General features: G+C 42.6%; 2 protein-coding genes across 3 annotated transcripts in view; one reads left to right on the top strand and one right to left on the bottom strand.

Annotated features, from left to right (window-relative positions):
- LOC119396026 (putative methyltransferase C9orf114 homolog) overlaps positions 1-16,140 on the top strand; it is a 40,835-nt gene extending 24,695 nt beyond the window's left edge. The window contains exons 7-9 of one of the 2 annotated variants that reach the window (XR_005184375.2): positions 4,224-4,377; positions 14,629-16,005; positions 16,066-16,140. Coding sequence is in view for 1 of the 2 variants with exons in the window: in XM_037663067.2 (XP_037518995.1) it covers positions 4,224-4,377; positions 14,629-14,712 (238 nt within the window). In the remaining variant the exon portion in view is untranslated. Of the gene's footprint in view, positions 1-4,223; positions 4,378-14,628 lie in introns of both variants that reach the window. The other variant, XM_037663067.2, reaches the window with a different exon arrangement.
- LOC119396036 (endonuclease G, mitochondrial) lies at positions 12,690-24,601 on the bottom strand. Its single transcript, XM_037663082.2, has 4 exons — positions 23,974-24,601; positions 21,930-22,042; positions 20,679-20,859; positions 12,690-14,841 (listed from the first exon to the last, which is right to left on the bottom strand). Exons 1-4 carry the CDS (start codon positions 24,469-24,471, stop codon positions 14,752-14,754), a joined length of 882 nt encoding a protein of 293 aa, XP_037519010.1. The 5' UTR covers positions 24,472-24,601; the 3' UTR covers positions 12,690-14,751.
- Positions 24,602-25,162: the final 561 nt, after the last annotated feature.

Genomic DNA, 25,162 nt, shown 5'->3' with positions numbered 1-25,162 from the left:
AATGATAAATACATATTATTACTGAGAATGTTCCCTAGCTTAGGAAATATTGCCAGTACATTTTGGGGCCACTTGCTGCATAGGTGGCGACATCATTGTGAAAAAGAGATAAAGCAATTTTTCTCTTTTTGACACAAAATTTGAAATTCCATGCTGTATGCAATGCACTATTATTTAGCTCGCATGTTCACAGGAGCCTTGACTACAGATGTTTTCTGATTATGTTCACAAAGTGCTGTAGGGGCCCTTTGAAACTTTGTCCGCTGTATTCTAACATGTGTGTAGGTTTGGGTGGTGCTGCAGATGAGTGTGCGTCTCCTTCTCTAGTCAGCTTGGCCAGGCTGTCTAGGGCAGATGCACATTCACCTGTTACACAATGTGCAGTTCTAAAACTGCACACTGTGTCATGATGGAAGCGGTGGTGCTCGGGCTGTGTATTAATTTTGAACACCTGGGCCGGCATCTTGTACTCATTCTAAAGACAAACAAACATTCTTGTCACACGCGATAGTGTGACGCTCCTGGTTTCGTAACAAATAGGTGACATAAGTGCGAGCTTCAACCTGTTCACGAAAATGCTTATTCATTTTTAGAACGGGTACGAGATCCCAACTCTGGTGTTGAACATGCGCCTAAATCCAAGTACTACAGCTGTATTCTTGTATTTCACTTCTCTTGGAATGTGCCCATTGCATTTGGAGGAGACCAAGCATGAAAGCTTGCACAGTGCATGCGCCATCTGTTTTCAATGACTGAACCAACTGGCAAAAATGTTCAGTATGCACCACAGGTGCACATAGTGGTGTATCTTCGTTCTGTGTCTGATGTGCACACTCCACGCTTGCTTTTTTTGTCAGGGCAGAGCATGCCTATTGCGCATGCTCTGCCCACTCAGTTGTGTTGGCATGTCTTTTCCTTCTTTTACCCTTTTTTTTTCTGTCGTGTGGCATGTTTCTGCCACATCGATTGCCATCATGGCATCATGGAGTATGCTGCATTGGCAGCATCTGAGGAAAGTGTCCTGAAGAAGTACCTACACGACATAAAGTAAGGACGGACACCCATGGACAACAAGTACTGGTTTTCGTGGGGAACAGTAGGAGAGAAACCAAAAGTTATACGGAAGTATTCTGCACTTCTTGGCTTGCAACTGGAAGTGCAGTTTCTGTAACAGCTAGTGGTTGATTGATACTTTGTTTTTTACTTTGCATGTGAAACTCGTATGCCAAAATCACACTGTAAATGTAAAATATACATGCACATGAGCAGAAATATAGCAACGGGATTGACCAAGGGCCACGAAAGGAAAGAGTTTCTAAGGTTGGTGAACAGTGTTGTGTTTGTCACTTTTTTGCTGTTGCTTACTTTTCATAATTTTTCCCACAACTCCAATCCTGTTGCTTATCAGGCATTGAGTTGTATGAGCAAAAGCTAATTCCATATTTTGCAAGGTTGTGTATCTTGTCATTTTAATCAGGAACATTGTTTGATAAAATATCGCCGGTGATTTCAACACTGATGTTTCAAAGATGGAGAACAAATGGTTATTGTTTACGAAAGGAACATAAACATGAAATTTTTTAGTGAATAGAAACACAAGTGTATGACAGAAAATGTACACGATGCCTGCTTTGAAACCATTGTCAATTACTTAAGAAATTCAGATACTACACGAGGTCATCTTAAGGGGAGTTGCTACTCGAAAACAATTTTTTTTAATTTCTTGACTTAGAACTTTGAAATTTTGGGTAATAGTAGAGTTTGTGATGCTGATTTCAAAACTGTAATTAGTTTTCTGATAACTGTAATAGTTCCAGAGTTACTACAACTATGACAACAAAATATTGGGTTTTTTGTGCACACTTTTTAGCTTATTAAAAATTTTGACACAGAATCCCAAGATAGCTCATTTTGCTGCACATGAGCAGTACAGTACTAAAAAGTACCTCGAATGTCTGCTTAACTTGCTACCTTTTTTATAAAAAATCGAGGGTACCAAATGTATATTTTACATCTCCCCTATCAGCATATAAAGTTATGAAACCAAAAATATGTAATGTATAGTGCAACTTCATATAGATATCTGTATTTTAGAATGGCTGAAGAAGCCCTGTGCAAAATTTCGTTATGATAGAACTATTTTAAGTGCATGAAAGTTTGTGCACAACATGTCAGAATTGCCTCAAAATGGAAATTGAGAAAAATGCATTTAAAAGTTATAAACGTGTGTATTCTTCAATATACAGTGCAATTAGCATGAAACCTTGTGAGAGCATAGAACAATCCACGCTCTACTAAAAACATCGGGCTCCATATGTTAATCCTTCCCAGCCCTTAAGTTAGCCATAAAGGTGCACTCTCTTCACCATGTGGCAGTGATGAGCCCATGGCTCGGCTGCTTTGCGTGCAGACAGACACTCTTTTGATTCGCCTCTGGTCATGTGAGTGGCCCAGGGTGACAAGTGCTTCAGGTGGCAGTATATCAAGCTCTTCAAGGATGTGCTCAAAGTTTGAATATCCCTTATTGAAGAACGAGGTAGTCAGCTTCCACAGCTGTACAGGATAACAGCGTTGTCTTTGGACACAGAAGCCAGTGTTGAGCAAGTCCACAACACCTTGCATCGTTCCTTGTAGACAGGGAACCAAGAGCTTTTCATCTGTGAAGTGCTTATATAATGGATGTGCAGGCAACACCTGTTCGTTGGTCAGGATTAGAGTGTAATCTGGTACGCACTCCCAAAGAGCTCTGGCTCGCCTGTGCTTACACCAGGAAGTCACTCCTTCTGAACAGAATTCGAGACTTCCTGCCATGTTGCTAAAATTAAAGTAGGATGCTCGCATGGCAAGATACATTTCCTGGACATTTAATGTGGGTGGTTATTGCAATTTCGTAAATATTTTGCAGCTCTTGTGTTGCATCATCTTTCAACTTATCTCCACATGGAGGTGGTAATGGCAGTTTACAGAGTGCCGTGCCATGGTGCTTGGCCACATGATTCATGCTTTCCTCTTTACCACATCAACTTACCATGCACTGTGGCCTCAGCACCTGCTGTGGCTGAGGCCAGAGTGACATTGCCTGACTGAAATAGATTTTTCACCAATTTCTAATCTGAATTCACCCTTGATACTCGGGGAAATAAAAGTTTAATGACCAAACATAATTTTACAAGTAAAATGTCAAAAGTGACAATTTTCTCAAAAAAGGCCATTTTTCGAGTAGCATGTCCCCTTAAGTGTGCATATATTATAGAGGGTGAGAATGGTGACAGAGTATTTCACTGCTATATCTATAACATCCATTATGTGAATTCAATTTCTTTCATTGCTATCCGTTAATTATTCTCTTTAACAAATGGCTACACTTGAACTCTGTGACTTTCAGAAATTCATCAGCCACTGCTTAGTTCAACCAACTATACTTTGGTTCATAGGTCAAAGCCTCAAATTCTTTGACCAGTTTTTTATTGCGATAGCAATTATATGGACAGTCTCGGCTGGTTTTTGCCGCCGCCAGCACTGTATATGTCTAAGTATGTATGTATATATATATATATATATATATATATATATATATATATATATATATATATATATATATATATATATATAATAAAAGTCCCAAAGAAAAATAATTCAGAAAAATGCTTACGATGCGCGAAATCAAACCGGCGACCTTTCGCTCCGGAGCGCGTGGCGCTAACCACTACGCCACAAAGCGCAGATCCTTCAGGTAACTAACGGCGAGCGTTATAAACCCACCCTTTACCACTGGCAGGACTCGGAGACGGCAGGCGCTTATAAGCGTTTCTTCATTACCAGCGAGATGGCGCGAGGAGCGCAACAGGCGCATTTAAAAGTCGTCGGCCAGCTCGCTCGCTTCTTCTAGTAATTTGCGCAGGGAGAACCTTGCCCTTCCGCTGTCTGCTCACGCGGTAGTTGCTGCCGAGGGGCAGATGTTTTTGCAGCGTAGCAGCACGTCCATCACGGGCCGCTTTTCTTGCTATCGCATTCATTGCTTCGCCCTTGCGGCGAAACTGTGACTTTTTTTTTTTTTTTGGAAAGCTGCATGTGATAGCTTGCAGTTTTAGTGCAAATCGGCATAGAAGTTCGGATATTGGTTTACTAACCGTTGTTTTTTTTTTGTTCTGCTAATTATCTAGTACCCATGTTCCTATAATAGATTCATGTAACAGCAGGTATTTTTTTTTACTCTGTTGCAGGTTCGAACATGCACTTGTTGTGTTCGGAGGTCTCAAAGGTCTGGAGGCAGCCCTTGAAGCAGATGAAGCTCTGGATGTTGATGATCCTGAGTACTTATTCAACCACTACCTAAACACCTGTCCTAGCCAAGGATCAAGAACAATTAGGACAGAGGTATGCAAGCAGTTTGATACCCCTGTCGCACGGCAACCACCGAATTCCGTTAAACATCAGAAATGTAAAACTCCATTAGGGAGTTCGATGGAGATGGAGTTGTGACCATCTCACATGGCAGTTTTACGAGTCAAAACCAATGGTAAAAAATATGCTGCATTGAATATAGTGTGTTCTCTTATTATGTTTTATGCAGTCCTGCGTAAGTGGTCACTACGAGACTGATCATTTTCGCGTCATTTGTTGCATTGCGTTACGAGCAGGTGTTGTGTGCATGAGCCAGAAAATTTCGAGCAATCATAAACAGCTAACGACCGATGCAGAAGGAAACAATGCGAGGTGGGTTAACGATATAATCGCCCACATTTTTTTAAAGAAGATTCACGCTTACACTTTGAGCACTTGAAGGAACCCGAAGGCCCTCGAAGCAACGTCGCAAATGCAAATATACGTTGAGTATAAAGAATGTAATACACCTCTAATACTACAAATTTTTACCTTTTAAGGGAACATTCTGGTTGACAAGTTAGCAACAATGGTAATATAGCGATATAATAATCAATCAATCATATATTTAACGTGCCCAGGAACAACCGTAAGGTCTTTGTGCAGGCGCACGCAAAATAAAACAATAAAAATAAACAATACAATACAGAAATAATGATAATAATAATAATAATAATAATAATAATTCAGGGATGCAACAGCTGCGCCAATTGCGCCAATTTGATACAATTCCTTATTTTTGCGCCAAGCTGAGCTAAAACCGTGATTCACGCTTACACTTTGAGCACTTGAAGGAACCCGACGGCCCTCGAAGCAACGTCGCAAATGCAAATATACGTTGAGTATAAAGAATGTAATACACCTCTAATACAGTAAAACCTCGTTAATTCGAAGGCCTCGGGACCGAGAAAAATATCCCAATTAAGCGGGATTCCCAATTATCCGAAACAACGCGAAATCAAAGAAATCAGCCAGAAAACGTGATGTACGGAAGTCACACCTTTATTGTGGCAAGTCAGCCTACTTGGAGAAAAATTCCTCCATGCGTGACTGACGCGTTCGGTAGTTCCCAGCACTGAAAGTCATATTTTCCAGCCTGTCAATGAGGCGCAGCATCTCAGCCTCGCCGCCGTTGCACTTGACGAAGCTGCGCACAACACTCAAGGCATCGATGACATCCGCCAAAGGGGGTGCTCGGGAGGGCTCGTCATCGCTGTCAACATTAGAGGCCGAATCGGTCGATCTCGCAGCTATCTCGCTGTCGATGTCGGCGTAACACGTCTGCACTGTGCACTCGACATTTGCGTACTCGGAGAATCCGATTGGAGTGCACTCCTCGTCCGCGTGCAAAGCCTCATATCAAGCGCAGAGAGTCTCCCCTTCTTCATCAAACGGGCAAGTGACAGCGGTGACAGCAAACTCAGCGGAGGTTGCCTCTTCTTTCACAAAACCGGCGTGCTCAAAACACCGTCGAATAACGGTGGCCTCCACCTGCCTCCATGCGTGAACAATGAGGCAAATACCACCGAGGAGGTCAATGTTATACTCCTTTCCGTTGTCATAGCAAAGGAGCATTCGCTTCAACAGATTGTAGCGATATATTTTCCTGGTATGATGTATGACGCCCTGGTCCATCGGCTGCGATAGCGACGTCGTGTTCGGGGGTAGAAAGACCAGCCTGATTGCCTGCAGGTTCTGAATGTCGCCGTGAGCTGGGCAATTATCGACGACGAACAAAACGCTGCGCCCTGCGGCCGCAAACTTGCGGTCAAGGTGCCGCACGTATTCTTCAAAGAGTGCAGCCGTCATCCAAGCTTTCTTGTTGTTTTTATAGATCAGGTCATCCTTGGATGGCAGTCGTGCATTTTTGAAACAACGAGGCTTTTCTGTCTTCCCAATAACAAGCAGTGGCAGCTTGTGCTCACCGCACATGCTTGCACCAAACAAAACAGTGATTCTATCTTTGTTCTGTTTCCGCCCCTTAATGTCTGCCTCCTTCAAAGCGAACGTCTTCGTAGGCAACATTTTGTAGAACAGAGCAGCTTCATCAAGGTTGTAAACATCTGCTGCTTCGTACTTGGCGAGTAGTGGAGCCAAGGTGTGCTGCTTCCAGCCGTCGACAACAGACTGATCCGCGCTGCCACTCTTGCCACAAACAGTCACGAATGTGAGGTTGTTGCGCTCCTTAAATCGGCAAAACCATCCATTGCTGCATTTAAACTCAGAATGTCCAAGTTGCAGCGCCAGCTGGTTGGCCTTCTCACGCAATATGGTCCCATTCACAGGAAGGTGTGCTGCGTTGGCTTTCTGCAGCCAGTCGATCAGAGCTGCTTCAACGTCGGCGTACGTAGGCGGGCGTACTCGTGTACGCTTTGACGAGTGCGTCTTGCTGTAAGCATCGAGAATTTTCTCCTTATTCTTGATGATGTTGCACAGCGTTGACAGAGGCACGTGGTGCTTTTCGGCGAGAGCCGTTTTCGACGCCGTCGACTTGCTGGCCTCTTCAATTAAGCACACCTTTTCGTGCAGGGACAAGCTCTTGTACTTCGGCATATTCCTTCCAAGCACACCTCAGTCAACTAATTCACAGGGAAGACACTCAAGCGGAGACAGGAGACAAATGGAGCAGTCGCACCGAATCGCACAATGCTCGCCAGCCGACATCCAAATGGCACAAAGACCCCACAAAACATTCACTTCGCTAGAGTGGCTAACATCGCTGTTGAGATGATGATGATCATGATCGCAACCGCACGCATCGCCGCCTGGCAATTGCTAAAACATGGCGTCTACGACGTATTTCCGGTAAAAAAAACATGGCCTTCGAGATCCGTACATCAAAAAAAAAAAAAAATGCATGTTTTAGTTACAGCCTCCGAGATTCGCAACACCCTTTGCATATCTTGGAAGTCGCGGCCAAGTGTGCCAATTAACCGGGAAGTCGCAGACTGGCCGCACCAATTATCCGGTTAAATTTACATGTAAAAATTTGGGACCGCGCAAATAATACAAATTATCCGGGATTCCCAATTAACCGAGTACAAATTACCGAGGTTTTACTGTACTACAAATTTTTACGTTTTAAGGGAACCTTCTGGTTGACAAGTTAGCAACGATGGTAATATAGTAACATAATAATCAATCAATCAATCATATATTTACCGTGCCCAGGAACAACCGTAAGGTCTTTGTGCAGGCGCACGCAAAATAAAACAATAAAAATAAACAATACAATACAGAAATAATAATAATAATAATAATAATAATAATAATAATAATAATAATAATAATAATAATAATAATAATAATAATTCAGGGATGCAACAGCTGCGCCAATTGCGCCAATTTGATACAATTCCTTATTTTTGCGCCAAGCTGAGCTAAAACCGTGAAATTTGTTAAAATTGCGCCACGCTGCGCCAAAATGCCCGACCAGCTTAAAATTTTCTCATTTCCGCAAATTTGAGCGAGAAATGGAGGCCGTGTTGGTCATCTGCAGTGTGGGCATCGTCATCCAATACAGACGCGCAGACCCTAACCCTAAACACCCCCCCCCCTTCCGGGAAAGAAAAGACAAAAGTCAGTTTCACTGGAAGGACAAAGCAATGAATGCGACAGCAAAAAATTGTAATACTATACGAAGTGAGGCTGGCAGCAAACTCTTTTTTATCCGATCTCGCGTAACTCTACAAAACGTTGGTGTAAGAGAATACGGCGTTTCCAGGGAAAGATGCTCTTTCTGCACAGTGTCTTCGCATTGCGAGCGCAGCACGTAGCAGGATATACGAGCCGCCCGCTGGTGGCTGCCGAGATAGCGCGCGCGCCAGCGATTGCGACCGCGCCCTTAGAATCAAAGTTCAAAAGTTGCTGCTCGAGCGACAGCCCCCCCCCCCCACCCCCCTCTCGCGTCTTTTCATGCTCATTCAATACGGGTTTCCTCTATGCTTCAATGGCAGGCTTCCCGAGCGGAGTGGTGTTATCACATACGCCCTCCGAGCGACGGAGATGGGCTGCCTGGTTTGATATCTGCTTCAGCTGCATTCGTCGCACGCACTCGCGTGCTTTTACCCACGGTAGAACATACTATGCACAAGGATATGTTATCAATTTGGACTTTATACAGGAGATGACGGCATAAAACTCGTCGAGAGTGTCCATATAGTTGCTATCGCAATAGAAAAGGACAGTAGTTCTCAAATTTCCTGATGCTTGTTTTATTGCGTGCAGAACACTTTTTAAGCCACTTTTGTCGCAGTATACTGGTGTCCTGCAGAAAAGCATACTGAGATTTAGAAGGGGCTATTAGGTACTAGCTGTCAGGGACACAGCACATTTTGTTCCTTAATTACTCATTCGTGCACGCGCCATGTAATTACGAGTATGTACTAGTATGATCGCTGACGTCTAAAAAATTATTGGCAATCATTTGGAGCTGCTGTGTATGGCGTTTCTGCGGCCTTGAGAAACAATAGACAAAAGCATATGCCAGTTTTCTTTTTTCGCTGCCCCCACTTGCTCCTGCTTTACGAATCTCCCGAATTTCCAGGTTGCCAGGTTCGCAGGTCCACATTAGCATTTCCAGTGCCTGTCGATTTATTTGACAGGTCGTGCAAATGCAAATGTGGACTTGGTCATTGTTCGCACTGTCGGGTGGCTCAACACACTGCTTTCATTGAAATAGCAGTGCTCACGTGCACTGTGCACGATTAGCTGATGTTGAATGGTTTTTACGTATTTTTGTTTTCTTTTCTAAAAGTAAGCCTTCTTTGTTATACTGCTCCAAATTTGGGATTTCGGGCTAAAAAATTCTGTTTTTTTTTTCCGCAACCTGCTCCAAATTTGGATTTTTGTGCTCCAAAAGCAACATTTTGCTGCTCCAAAAATTGCTCCAAATCCTATTTCGGCTGTTGCACCCCTGATAATTTACTAGAAACACTACTTCGACTAAGAGCAAACAAGGCAAAATATAATATACACAAACCTGGATATGTGCAATAAAATGCAGTATTAATTAATGAAAAGAAAAGGTGCACCCACTGCTGCCTACATTATAAATGAAATTATTAGTGAGCAGCTTTTAGAAATTAACGAAATTTCTTTGAATGATGGGAAGGCCGCCATGGGCATAATTGTATTCATGTATAAAGTTGCGCGATTAATGTATAAAAAGTGTTGCTTGTAATACTATTACACGCATAACACGCATAGCATATGTATGGTTGTCCCAGTGTATGCTATGCAAAACTGACTGTACTTCTTCTGTAATGTTATTAGTAGAGACTGGATTTTAGGCAAATGCCTATTCTGTTCCTTGCGCTCCTATCGCGCCATTTTGATATATGACCATCAATTAGAGGTTAAGAAGAGCTTTTATAGTGTTTTTATAGTGCCTATAAATGCCTATTTTTGGCGTTTGTGCCTAAATGTTTACAAATGCCTATAAATGCCTATTTTCAATATTGCCACTTAAATGAACACTATTTAGCCTCAAGTTTCGCTCCCTTGTGTAGTTTAAGACCATTATTCAGGTTACCGCGCTAGATCGACTGTTCGGAACTACGGGGTTCAACCTAGTCCTCTAGTTTAACCAACTCCCGGAAACAACCGCTAGCAGCAGTGGAGTGGGGCATGCCAGCGAGCATACGCCGCCGCGCTGACATGGCGCGAGTGGTCGGCGAATGCGAAACCACGGAGAGCAGTCAGCGGAAAGGAGAGTGAAGAGAGAAAAAAAAAAAAAAAGTGATGTGCACGCGACTTTTGCTTTGTTTGTAATTTACTGTTAAAGGTGTTCACTGCAGTAGCGTTGCCAGAAATTTTTTTCGGAGGGCGTTCAACTTATGCTCGTACTATGTGCGTTTGTATGTGTGCGTGTATATATACACATGCAAAACTGAAATGTTTCGGGAAGGGGGGAGGGGCCCGACTGAACTTCACCCTTCCCTCCCCTGCCTGGCTATGCCAGTGGTTCACTGCCAGGGGCACTCGACTCGGCCAATAGGAGGAATCCCTCCCTTCTGGTCTTTTAGCGATCTGGCTATCTGCTCCTGCTCTGCCCTTCTCAGTCATGCCGAAAAGACACCCAGGAGTGTGTTGATTTGACAGTGGACCTTGAATCACCATGCCGAACGCGGGAGAGACCGTGTTCTGCTAACCGTGTGAGACAAAGCACAATTTCACAGCTATGTTCAATTGTTCGCGCCTTTGAGCCATCTTAATAACATTTTTGTTCTCCTGTGATATAGAGAAGTCATGCACGTCTTTTTTTGAAATTATTTGCATTTATGTGAAAATTTATTGTGCCTATATTTACGATATTGGAGGCCTAAGACATTGTTTTGCCTGCCTATTTTTGGCGCCTAAAACGAGCTTTTTTACTGCCTAAAATTCCGGCTTCTAGTTATTAGACATAGCTAAGCAAATTCTCATTGTATATCAAAAATCACATCAAACCGAATGCAAATGAAGCAGTTCTCTCTCTCCACACACACACACACACACACACACACGCACGCACACGCACACACACACACACAGATATATATATATAAAGAAGAAAACGACAAATTCGAGCCGCTGCACCTCCACCTGTCGGTGCGCATTCATAAAGGAATCATTGCACCCACACCAGTTGCCCCTTTGGATTCTTGGTATGCTTCACTGCACATTTTGGCAGTGTGGCAAAACTGAATTTTGGAAACCGCAACGGCCGCAAACGAATTGACTCGCGAAAGCGCTGGTTTGAGCCCACGAGATGATCTACGCGGTATTGGTGGTGGCTTCGACTAATGCACTTTAGGACCTGCAGTTGGAACAATAAGTTCGAAAACAATCGGAATTCGAAGAGCTTCAGCGTCTAAAATTTCAGATTTTCCTATGCATTGACTCTCTGGGGCTTGTGGCGGTGCCGCAAAAGTGTCCGAATTTTCAAGGATGTCCGAAAAATCGGCAGTTGACTGTATTCTGCGTCGTCCTTATTACCAATGTGTGTTGGCATAGCCCATCCAATATTATAGTTTTCTCCCAACAGTCTGCCATCCCCCTATTTTACTTTTTTTTTCGTAGAACCCGTTTATAACAATGATCGGTTGCAAGAATGAAATTTTCATGGCACTTGAATATTGTGGTATGTGGGTTCGACTGTATTAATCTTTTTTTTAATATCGGCACACATTAAACGCTCATTAATTGATCTTGAAGTATCAGGTAGAGATTTTTTCCTGCTGTGGTGTCAAAGTTATGTATTTTTCACCCATCTCAGAAAGCTTTTGCACTAGACTCTGGATATCTCGAAACCGTGAGAGCGAATACAAATGGGAAAAGTCACTCCCTGAAAGTTCATATAAGGTGCAGTTGTTATGTCATCAAAAAGCGAAAACAATTCTACATTACCTTTCTCCCTGCCACGGGCGGGTTGACTTGGCACCTGGAGAAGCATCGTACAGCAAACGATTGGATGAAAAGAGTACAAGCGGCAATGCCAAGCCAGATGCTTCTGCGCTGCGCTGCCTGCTTTCCCTTTTCTTTCTGTCTATCACTGCTCGTGCCTGCTTGATGTGCTACTCACGGACACTTGTGGCCTTGCACAGCATTGATGAGCTGGGATCCAAGTCTTTTTTTTTTTTTATTTTTTCCCTTCTCATTTACACTCCAAGCCAAACAGGACTATTTGGGGTGTCTGTTTGCCGCACAACAATAAACGCCGCCTGGGCTTGCTTGCCTTGCCTTTCTCGAAAATTGTGTGCATCCTACTTTCCTATTAAGAGTACTATGTCATGCTGATAGCCGTACGAGTTCGTGACCAGGGAGTACAAGGTGCATAGCGATAATGCAAGGAAAGGGCAAGGGATAGATGGTTATTGTAGTGTGGCAGAAAGACGCTTTTTTTTTTCCTTAGGGTTTAGGACGCTTTACCAAGAGTGCCTGTACTTTTGAGCAGGTGTGATGAGTACACAAACTGTGCTTGGATAAGGTGAACACACAGCATTTTAATGAGATCAATGATGAAAGGCAAGAAACTGCCTCACTAATTAAAGCGAGTGTACAGGATGAATGGTACCATTGTTCAGGGCTGCCATCTTTGGGAAATACGGCATGGCAGCCACACAATCTGAACGCCGTTCGCATGCACATCAGTCTTCTCGTGCAGCTTCAGGTGACCTTTCAAAAGACTAGCTTTAAATCTTCCTGGCTTGTTCGAATGTGTGTCGCATGTGACTTCTGTGCTGACCGCCCAGTTGCAGATGGACGAACTTACCATGGCCTTCTCAGTTAGAGAGCCTATGATAGAGCACAAATGCTGAACCCAATAGTGAAAAAGGTGCTCTTTATTGTCAGCACTAAATGCAGTTAGTCAACCCGTGCTATGATCATTATCGTACAGAAAAATGCTGAATTACATGATGCGCTAAACTCGTTGTTTCCTGTTGATCAGTTTGGTCTTGACAAGCTGATGATAACCCACAAAAGCCATCTCTCATATACATGGAAAACCCATTTCTGTTATCTGGAAGAAAATGAGAAAGCAAAGCTTTCTAAGCAATAGAACAGAGACCCCCAATAGACTGAAAACCTTGTTAGTATTCATAGCAATATAACGTTGCTATTTTTTTATGTTCAGGTGGGAAAAAAAAAGCCCTTAAATCTGTTCAGCTAACATTTTCCAGGTGTACGTATAGAAGCCTTAGTGTAGCCAGGAATTTTTTTTGAGGGGGCATGCCCTTTACTCTAAAGTGGGGGCTGGGTAGACAAGTGTCCTTTTATACTTGGCATCATATGGCTTTACAGCTGTGCTGCCCGCTGATAGTGAATGAAAGCGGAATTATTTGAGGGGCTCGTTTCTTTGTTGGACATAACCTGATGAATCAAACAGACATTTTTAACAATAATGTAGTAATTATATATCAACGGAAATAATTAAAGTGGATGAAAAAACTCCCTTGCTGTCGGTGTGGCCCGAACCCATAATCTTCGAATTATATGTCCAGTGCTCTACCAATTGAGCTACAACAACAGACATTCCCCCATCCACTTTGTTGGGTATAGGTTGTGGGTACAGGCCTCACAGATTGCAAAAGCGTTTTATCGTCCACTTCAATTTATTTCCATTTATGCAATATTTACTGCACTACAGTTAAAAGTAACGAATAGTGTACACTGTGCTCTCCTTGGTCTGTTGGATTCATTAGGTTGTGTAAAGAAACGAGCTCCTCGAACCTTTCAGAGCAAGGGTTTATGGGTCAGCTGCCAGCTCGTAAAAAGATCACACGCTACACGAAGCCCTCTGGCAAAAAGTGTTCCACACTTGCCGCCTTGGTGACGAGTTGCACTGGCGAACACTCCAACATTACACGCACAGGAATACCCAACAAAGTGGACAGGGGAACACTTACCATTGTAGCTTATATGGTAGAGCATTGGACGCGTAATTCGAAGGGTGTGGGTTCGGACCCCACTGACCTTATGCTTTCCTTGGCTTGAAATGTCTGTTGTATTCATTAGGTTGCCCCTGATACTGAGTTATCAGGGCTGGCACACTAATTTGGTGTTCATAAGAATAGACCATGGTATAAATACTATGTCTCTAAATACCTGTATTACTGGTAGCAAATATTCTTGCTACTTAATGTGAGTAGTGTTCTGAGCATGGGTAGACCTGCATCTTTTGCAGATATTGAATTTGAAATCTACTATTAGTACGCGGTATTCACACATTCCTAATAAAAACAGTTAGCACGAGATACATTTATTAAGAGTAAGCTATGTTTAGACTGTTTAGATATGCAACTGCGCATGGTTTGCAACTTGTTGCTGTGTGGTATAGTCGAACCCACTTATAGCAATAATACAGTGCCATTAAGATTCCACTGTTATAAGTGGGTTGCACAGAAAAAAACAGATGCATGAGGTTCTGGGGTGCTGAGAAGGCTGGAAACCTGGCTCTATTTGAATGTGTGGCACGTGTGGTACTCAAATAGTAGGTGCAGCAGCTGGCAATGTTCCTTTCTTTCTTTGTCAGCATTTCAAGCATTCTTCTTTCTTGCCACGGAGAGGCCGGGAGCCAGATTTAATTGTTACAACCGATAATGTGGCATGGGAACATTGTAGAAGGTGGTTTGTTCCACCATAGAAGACATGAAAGTTCTGAGTGCAGCGGCTGCTTACTGTTATACTATCTGATGTATATTGTCAAAACATTATAAGTGGGTTCGACTATATACAATTAATAATGTTTAAATTATCTTGCAGGAGGCCATCCTTATCTCGCTCTCGGCCTTACGACCCAAGATTGTGGCTGCACAGAGTGGTGATAGTGCTGTGGATTCCTCCTGAGGCAACACTTCTTTGGTGTGTGTGATCCACGCGCATACATCATCTCCTGTTGACGCGACGAAACTTGTTTTTGTCAATCTTGTCAAAAAACAGCAGCCCCGCTGCCCTCTCAATGGTGTCTAATGGAACCTGAAAAAAATATAGAGCATTTCCTTATGCAGTGAAGGACTATGAACAACACGCAGCTAATTGAAATCAGTCCTGCACAGCCACCAACCAATAGTTCGGACATCACTGATTGCAGTCCTGTACAGTCATCGGCCAATAGTCCGGATATCACTGATTATTCAAACAGTCCACCTCAATGACTAATCCATAAAGACGACCAAAAAATTTTGGACAAATTACAGTGTGCTGTGCAATATTTTAGTTTAGATATGTTACCGGCGTAAAGTGGTGTACTGTGTCCAGTTTTCTACACGCTAAGCCTCGCTATGTCACCGGCGTTTATTCAAAACCAAAACTACCGGACAATGGTAATTGATCTAGTAGCCACTGACCATGCCCAGCTACTAAGTCGTAGAAGTTGAATTTTCACGATTTATTGTACAATCTTGGGCAGCATATTCCATTATTAGTTTCACATGGCACCAACTCTACTCTTGATGTCCGTGGCAGACTATTACTGTTATGAAGTCAGGGAAGAAGATACACTGCACACACTCATTACTTTATTTGTAGCGATGGCATGATAGTGGTTGAGATATGGGCCACAATTATGTTGCGATGCTGCTCGCTTGGTGCCACTTTTTACATCCACTGTTCACGGCCAAATGATCTTGTTTGTAGCGCGGGTAGAGCATTGCTCTCACCAATGACTAAGAATAAGAAAGCATTAAGAGGAATAACGTAAGAAAACCCATCGCTACAATATTGCAGCCACACACTGTTTAGGCCATAGGTACTAAGTGTGTGTGCATGTGTGGGCTGCAGCAAGATGTTTGACGATCACTTTCAATGATACCTTTCATTTTGTAAAATTTCGCACGAATGGCACAGGCTGCGTCAATGGGCAGGAGCGTCTCCGGGAATGTGATAAGGCAACATGCTTGTGACTGTGCCAAGAGTGAGTCTTGCGCTATTTACACTAAATTGATATCATCCACAAAACTGACTATCTGAAAATACGGAACATCTAATAGGTGTGCCAAAAATTCAGCACACCTTTATTAGGGGGGATGGGAGAGAAGGGAAGCATTTATAGAGTAATGTTACTAATTATTTGGTGACTCCAGTACATTAGACTTCTGAGCGTCAATTTTATTGGTTGGGAACTGTCGATGTATTTCAGTGGTGATACAGCAGCAGCCACCTTGTGAATAGTTTAGATTTCACGACCAGGTGTGAAGGCAGGGGACCACTGCTGCCTGGTGCACATGTCATTTTGTTGTGGCACACAGTGTCAATAAAAATAAAACTGGACAATGACCTGGTTATTTCCTTTTTACTGATATGCATCTGCAATGCTAGTTGTTTAGTGTATATATCATTTGTCAGAATAGCACAAGAATTTGTCTATGACAATCGTCTAGACATGCGCATGGCAGACCACTTTGTTCTTCTGTGTCATTTTTTTCAAACCTCGTTTTTAAGGTCATCTTTCCAACTGTCCCAAAGTACCTGCCATGAGGAGTCGACGCAGCACAGAAATTCTGGTGGCTTTTTTTCCAGAAAGCTAACAGCTGAAAACCGGTCATCAAGGGTGGAAGCTCTAGGCAGAATGAGAGAGAAGACGACGGCCTATTTATAGTGTTTATATATTGGTTATGATGCCATGGTGACTGTCTGCGCTGAGTTTTTAATACACACGCAAGCGCATTTGGGTTTAAAGCAGAGCTACACTGCCTGTGTGCATGGTAGTAGCCGAGCACACTCGGAATGCGTGGCCAGACCCATCTTGTTCTCCAAGATGTGCAGGCCATAAACACGAGCTCGCACGTGTGATTTCACCTAGCATTCCCAAGCTATGCTGAGGAAAATAGGACAGTATGTGGTCAAATAGTACAACATCAGGTAGCACACCTGTGAAATTTGCTATGTACAGTACGGTCCACTGTTAAAGGGAACACTCGAATGAGCACCTTTCATTTTGCTGGCCCTCTAACAGCAAGTGGACAGGGAAACATTGTTCATGCACTGCACGAGTCTGTCAAAAAGAGGCAGAACTGTCAAACACCAGTAGTTTTATGCAAATCTAAGCCAATATGTTTTTGCAAGAGAGCGAAATCCAAACATGCCCTGCACACATACATACTTTAGGCACATACTTTAGGCACCAAGTGCCAAATATATAAAAATGCCATGCAGCAGCTGCTTTACTTACAATTAAGTGTCGCTGTCGCACACTGCTTCATTTGAGTGTCATATACTATCATGCCGAAATAAAATGCGAGCAGTGAACTTGCATGGGTTATGGTATATTATGCAGTTAAATGAAGCCTGCTATGAGGCAGCTGTTCTTAAGTTTTCGGCGATTGTTTTGCTTATTGGTGTTACTTGAGAATGCTGCAAACATTTGATCTTGTACAACTCTCATCACTAGATGCCTAGATAAAGCGATCGATTACTCTGCACTGAACAGCAACCGCTCTCATCCACTGTAAAAAATTGGAGGACTGCAGTGCCGCACCCGCATGCTTACAAAATAATGTTCAGCGATTGACTGGTTTATACCAAAAGCAACTGACGCATGCACATCCTACATTAGCTTCTGTTGCATTTGGTGGCAGGTGGATGTACTAGAGTCAGCTTATTTCTCAGCCGGTGTTGGCTGTGTTGTGCAGAGATTTATAACAAGGTATTCTTGGTTTAACTTTTGAACTTCATTATATCAAGGTTTTGCTGAATGTATTGCACTCAACCAGGTGAAATAGTAAAGGGTGGTGCATGTGGATGAGAGACAACAATCTGAAAATTTTTTTTTTTCCACCTCTTTAGGCAAGTGCCTCATGCAAGGGGCTTTGTGCAGGTATTCTTTACCTTCACAGAAGAGGCTGACTTATCTTGGGAAATTGCTCTAGTAAGCTCTACACTCTTTTTCTGGCTGAATGTGGCTACAGGATGACTGTTGGTGATTGACACTACACAGCTGAAACATCTGAAATAGCTGAAATCCCTATGGCAAAATTTTGCATTTTGTTTTTTCTGTTGCAATAAGTAGCTAACGACCCACTTATCACGGCTGTAAACCTCGTTTGCATGAGCGTGCGGTGGTTAATTATTTGGAGACTGTTCTATAGTGTCTAGTCGCAGAGACAGGCGGGAACTGGCGGGGTTTTTGTGTAAATGAAACTGGCTCCATGAGTACACAAAATGGTGAACACCGCTAACAATTTTTTTCAACGAAGGCTCACTGGTGCCACCATAATTACCTCTGGGCAGTTGTAAATATGTTTGACCCCCCCCTCCCCCCCCCCCCACACACACACACCAAAAAATAATGCACTGATGAGGCAAGGACATCAGCCTTTATACTCCCATGCAAGTCCATAAAGGAGGTGCTCCCTTTCTCCGTTGAAACGGTCTGCTAGGAGAAAGCGCTTGCAAGGAGCATGGCAGCCAGTACACACTCATGGTGTAGGTGGTTGACAGTTGTTTACATTGGAACCAAGTTGGTGTTAATGTCATGAGGCGGTGCATTTTGCATACAGTTGTGCAACATGCACTTTAAAATTGATTTTAAATGTGTCTAAGCTACATTATCCGTTGATATTTTGTAGACTATGCGTGTGTGCACACAGTTCTATCCCATGTGCTATCTCACCTTCAACATTTTGTGTCAGTACTCCTTTAATTGCAGTGAAAGGTGACTGCATAATAGCTCTTTCAAGTTCTTCTACTGCTATTCGGTTGACTATAGTCGGATACAACTTTATAAGACAGGAGAGGCCCCACCCAGACAACCCAAGCGCGGCAGCCATTCGCCTCCGCGACTAAAGAAACAGTCCCGCTCATGCACGCGCCGATGTTCTCCGAAGGCGGAGCCACCGGCCGTCCCGCTCATGACGTCAGTCCCTAGTGCGCACCCATGGGTGCAGGCTTGTGTTCATCCGCGTTTGAGGAGGAAATGCCGCTGCCTTCTAAAGTTGTATCCGACTGTAGTCGTTTGCTCATTGCACCAGAAAAATGTTCGAACAAAAATTTTTCGGAATGTGGTGCACTGTAGCCAAATGTGATGAGCATTTTATTTGTATTTCTACTGACTCGGTATACTTTAAAGAGCACTTAGCTGGCTAATTAAATTCAATTATGCACATTTCTAAATATTGTTTGAGGTGTGAGTTGTATTGACAAAATTCTGGAGTAAGATGAGAAATGTTTAATGTTTCTTTATCACCAACTTTTTGTTTTCTTTTTAAACAATGAGCATATCGACTTTGTCCTATGAAAACATACAATAAGTGCACTGATATCCTGGCACACAGCTTTGTTTTTTATTTTATTAATCTTTATACGTTGAGGGCTTTTCCCAGAGCACAGAAGGAAAGGGTCAAGTTAAACACAACATTACGAAAAGAGTTGGGAGTTTCTGAATACACTCTATGACTCTTGCAACAATTGAACCTGATTAGCTAAGCCAGTTTGGGAAGTAGAAGTAGTTCCAAACTAATTTTGGAAAAAAAGAAAAAAGGAAAGGAAGTACCTAAATCGAGTTACCACATTCATTTTATAAGCAAGATTGATGACTGCTGTATCATGAGCTTATAGTCAAATTTATACATAAAATTAACTTTATGGGCCAGTTTGGAATGCATAAAGAAACGACAGTGAAAATATAGTGTGGACATGTGAGAAAAGCAAAATGTCACTTGACATGTACTGTGCCATGCAGTGTTGTTGTTTAACCTGTTTGCATTTTTGCAATGTTTTCAGCATTCAAATGGCATGAACTACTGGCTTTGCTCCTCACGTGGTGTGATAAGCTTACAGCAACAGTTAGTACAGCAACTGCCACAGGCACCACATCACATCTAGGCGCTTGTCGTGCCATGCTAAAAATTGTGTTCAATATTTGCAGATCTGATAACACTGCTCCTTTGACAGGCAATATTGATTCGTTCGGCAGTCCATGGGATTCTTAAAACTCCACACCCTAACAAATAATTTTCTTTGTTAACTAGCCTTTGCAGTACGTCATGCAAGCAATGTCGCCCCCATATTCTAGAACGTCCCTTCTGCTCAGCTTGGTCGATTGAAGGGTGAACTTCGAGTCGAAGCTTGTTTGAGAATACGGAGCTAAGTCTCCTCAAATAGTCCGCTTCATGAGCTGGAGTTTACCTATGTGCTACAACTGAATTTATGTTTCCGAATAAAAAGAAGTGTTATAGTACCTCTGAGGATCTACAAATTTCTGATGCTGCTGAGCGTAGATAAGGACTGGTTAGGATGACATATTTATGAGATAAATATTACAGAAAATCCTTCAGAGACAATAGATGAATATAGGGGGGATGGTGACAAGGTAATGCATGGGTAACTGAAAAAATAGAAAGGTTATTTGTTAGCAATTTTAAAAATTTAATTTGGTAAAAAGGGGGGGGGGGGGAGTACAAATACAGTAGTTATGGTTCCTTAAAGGTTGCTTTAACATATCACGGATGAAGTTTACAAACATGTCTGCCTATATAAAGGATTCATTGTAGTTCGTCAGAAATGTTAATGTATTTTGGGATACTTTTAGTGCATATGAAATGCATGCATAAAGCAAAGCTGCTATTTTCTACCGATGCCTTTTCCGATGCTAATGCCTTTTTGCACTTCCAGCACTTGGCCAGTGGTCAGAGCAATGATCCGTTCATGTTAGGATCAGCGGATTGTGAGCAGTAAATGATAAGACTAGCATACAATCGAGCATAATGCATTGCTACAATATACCATTTCCCAGATATTTGTAGCAAGCGTTATGTAAGAGGCACACGTATGAATACAACTCGTAGAGATGTAAAAATAAATAGCCTCGAGCTTACCAGAAACGACCGAAGTTGCGTGTCATCAGGTATGACAGCATTGGGCATGACATATGATTCCAAGTCGAATTCTGCATTCTCCGTTTCTCCCACAACCACTTTGAAGAAATGCGTTGGCACAGCTACATGGTTGGCACCGATCACTTGGTACTTGACATATTTTTTTCCATCACTCTCCATTCTGGAGGAAAAGAAAGGGGGGGGGGTACAAATACAGTAGTTATGGTTCCTTAAAGGTTGCTTTAACATATCACAGATGAAGTTTACAAATATGTTTGCCTACATTAAAAACTTTGAAGAAATATGTGCTTCAACTGACAGAATACATGCTGTATGTTTAAAATGACTACAATGACACACTTGGGAGCATAGGAGGAATCTACATATACACGAAAGTTTAAAAAGCAATCTCATAGAACTGAGCTTGCAAAACTCCACAAAAGTGCAGGTTCCTAAGTCTCAATGTAAAATGAAATGGTACTGGTAAATGCAGCACATCTACCTAGTTTTGCCAATGTAAAATGTTTTCTGCACTTTTCATGTACCTTTGCATATGATACTTCTGTGCCCCATTGCAAGCAGTTCTAAGGCTGAATTTGCAATATGATGAATGCAGCTGGAGTCCGGAAAGTTCTTAGAATATAAAGACAGTTAACAAAGTATGAAGCACTGCCCAGCTTGGCAAGATTGAAAAAAAAAAAGAAGTGGTGCCCAAGAAAGATGGAAAAAAAAAAGATGCTCTTATATTTCTCAACACACTAATGAACTCAACATTTTGGCCACATGAGGAGTTTGGGACATTTTCTCAACAAGCTCACTTTCATTAAGAAGAGTGTTCATCATTATAAATAATTATCGCCCCAACACAGATACTGATGACTTATGTGCAATGTGAAACTTGTAGTCTCAGATGGGAGCAAACTGTTGAAGAAAAAAGCATATTACATCAGAGCATCATTGGACAGTATACAGCAGGCAGGCACTGAGTACAAGTTTGTGATGAAATTGAAGCATCAAGCATGGAAACAGATCCCCTTGACGCAGCCATTTGTCACAGTGCACCGAGCTGAAAGCACAAGACAAGCATGGCAACATGCGATGACTAGATGCTGTATGCACTAGCTGAAGGATGAACATGAAGGATGGATATGAAGCACGGATGTGAAATGAGGTATGTTAATGGCATTGAAATAAATTATGCAATCAGTGAAAATGTCACATAAAAGCGGAGAAAAGAATATGCAGCACTACCGTGGTAAATACAGAGGGCCGGTACAAACATAGACATTCTTGTAGTGCTTTGTTAGGCCTCGGACATGCTTCTCTAGCCTGTTCCAAGAGTCTCTGTTGAATCCTTTGCCAACCTATGAAAGAAAAGATGGGTTAAAAGTTAGTTTTAAGCTCTCGTTATGCAATGGCTGCAGGAACACCCATTGGGTTCACATAGCACATGAACAAGCTGGATATGATGCAGCTTTTGCTATTCACTGTCAAACTACAATAAGGTTTCACTGCATGTGTAAAATGCTGCTTATTAGTCATATGCCCTCTACATAAGAATGAAAGCTGCCTAGAGCAGCAAGTGTTTTCTCAGCTGGGGACCTGAAATGGAGTTTTTTGGGTGTTGGGCATCAAGTGTAAAAAAAGAAGGAAAAAAAAAAACTATACATGCTTACCCATCTGGCTTGGGCAACATGTATGTACATTATTAGCATCAACAAGCTCTTCATTAAAAAAAAAAAGCATATAGTGCACCCATACTTTCTGAAATATAAAACTTTCATGGAAAGCAATTTGTTTATTACGGAACACATATTTTATCATCAGAAAACAAAAAACAAAAACAAAACTCTGGGTTTGAAATGTAATTAAAATTTACAAAGGACAAACCTATATGCCATAGAACAAAACAATGTTGCAAAACAAGCTAGAACAGTGTGGCTTGTTTAGAGGAAGCATACTGAACTCTGCACTTCATACACTCACTGGTATCCCTCCCAAAATTAATTCCAAGTCTATACGACTTGCAAACGCAATGACTGCAATCTGTAAATTCTAATAGGTGTAATAAAGTAATTAGATAATACTTCAAAAATGAAATTAATTAGTTGAATATGCACCTGGATCTCTTGCATAGCTGAAGCGAATTGACCTCTATTACTTCTGTTGAGGTTGAAACAATAAATATCTTGATGTTCCTATGAGAGTATGTAGATTTCATTGAAGAATATGTATTGCATTATTCATTAATACCATTCCACAGGCATTTTATTTTGCTTTGTATAATCTTTTTTTTTGTTTTTACACTGACTGTGTTCCTGTGTTTTACAGCTTCTGCCAGCATTCGAACAGGGGTGAGGGACCCATCAAGCTGTCAGGAAACTGCTTTTCCTCTTGCTTTTTACGACACTATAATGCAAAAAACTAAATAATGAGAGCGATGTCCAATTGAGTTCTCCAGCTTAAAGACCACAATGATTAAAAAAGTGATAAAAAAAGTGATTAAAAAAAAGTTTGACAGTTCTGCAAAAACACCCAGTACATGCAGTGTTTAAAAAGGCTTTAGAAAGACACATACTTATGCATAATATTGTAGTGGCCAATAAGTTACGATGTTTCACTTAATTTGATGGAACGCGGTAGAGAACAGCACTGAATGGCACAGATGGTGCAATGTTGTCTCTGTGAACAGCCCGTTCTACCTTGGCAGTGCACAGCTTTGTACCCTTCCTTGAACACCAACACATAGCATGTCTATAGCAGTTTTATGTGCAATGTACCAGTTAATTGTGTAACTTTTAAAGTAGCTGTAATAGCACATGAATCTATCTAAAAGAATACTACCATGGTTCTTTCATTTCAGGCTTGTATACCGGACCAAGCATAGAAAATTACAAACTAGTAGTACCGAGGAATTTGGATAGTAATTAAAGGTACAGCACGCACTAAAACGGCGAGTTATCTGACTATGAGGCACACATGGTGAGGAGCCCTTTCGAAATGCAGCCAGGGTCGAACCCGCGACGTCCCAGCTGGTGTGGGCGTGTAAAGGCTAACTCATAACACCATAAATTTTTAAACAAAAAAGTCAAGCAATGTAAAGGAAACTGTTTCTCTTAACAGAAGCGTTCGAGCATATGCGCAAACTCGCATTACCTTCAGTGGTAATGTTAAACTAAGCTTGCTGGTTTCCAACGGGTTCGATTATGCGCTCGGTCTTTTTTTTTTTTTTTTTTACCATCGGATGTTTTAAATCCTGCTTATCTTTAACAAGACGTCGACAAGTCGAACCAACCTGGGGTGCCATATTACTGAGCAGAAAAGTTTGATCCACGTCGGTTTGACACCGCCGGTGGTTACCCGCGGCCGCCAAATGGCCACGGTCAAAGCCGCTCTTGTAATAGTCAGAGTTCAGGGACCGAAAGTACGGGTGTATCTGGGGGTCTTCGTGAAATTCGCACTTGGACCTGTCCACCTTGTCGTTCCTCAACAGTTTCTCCTTCGTTAGGTGCTCGAAGACCCAATGTGCAGTTCTGTTCCTGCGGTCGTAGGAGAGGACGTAGTCGTCTAAAAATCGTAGGGTGTCGGTTCCAGGAAAGCCGAAACGCATGATCTGCGTTTGACGGCTGGCACCTTCAACGGGCTCCACAGGCACGATCGCAGGAGAGCTCGGTAAAAGCGTGGCGGCGTGCACCTGACCTTTCGTCGAGAAGTGGTCGTACGCACGGCAACCACCCCAGCCCGCAACGGCTGCGGCGAGCAGTTGAACTCCTCGGCGACTTAGCGAAGTCATTGCGTGCGGAATGAAGACCAGGATAACTCTTATTCAGTGAGGGGAGAACACCAGTACGAGCCGCACTACACACACATAGAAACGCAGACGACAAAACGATGCAGCGTCAGTTGGCGGCATTGGCGCAGAGAATAGGCACTGACTACGGTGACGGGGCCCGTCAGCGCAGTACCGTCGTAAAAGTGACGGGGCCCGTCACCGTAGTGTAAATTGTAATAGTGACGGGGCCCGTGATAATAGCAACGTACTTATAGTGACGGGCCCCGTCGTCTTAAAGCGGTGACTACGGTGACGGGGCCCGTCAGCGCAGTACCGTCGTAAAAGTGACGGGGCCCCTTTACCGTAGATTTTTGGTCGTTTTAGACGCCCACGTCGTGTGGTTCGTGGCGTAGTTGGTTGGCGCGCTCTCCATAGTATTAATATAGTATTATGGCTGCAGGTCGTCAGTTCGATTCCTCCCGGTTTTTTTTTTTTTTGTCAGGTTATACGTCAACGTTACTGCTCTGACGGAGTCGTAACTTTTTCGTTCATGTCTGCGGCGGTTAGAGAGCCCTAGCGTTCCTATGCGACGTCGGTTCTAATCGCGCTGAATAAGAAAATTTTTCCGTTCTTTTTTTCTTTTTTCACTATTGTTTCACAATACCGTCCTGAGCTTCCGGCTAGTCAACAATAGTTACTCATTCGTGGTAGC

Source organism: Rhipicephalus sanguineus, chromosome 1 (genome assembly GCF_013339695.2).
Source record: "Rhipicephalus sanguineus isolate Rsan-2018 chromosome 1, BIME_Rsan_1.4, whole genome shotgun sequence".
Taxonomy (NCBI): domain Eukaryota; kingdom Metazoa; phylum Arthropoda; class Arachnida; order Ixodida; family Ixodidae; genus Rhipicephalus; species Rhipicephalus sanguineus.
Note: the sequence above shows the minus strand (reverse complement) of the source record. Positions and strands in the feature narration are given on the sequence as shown.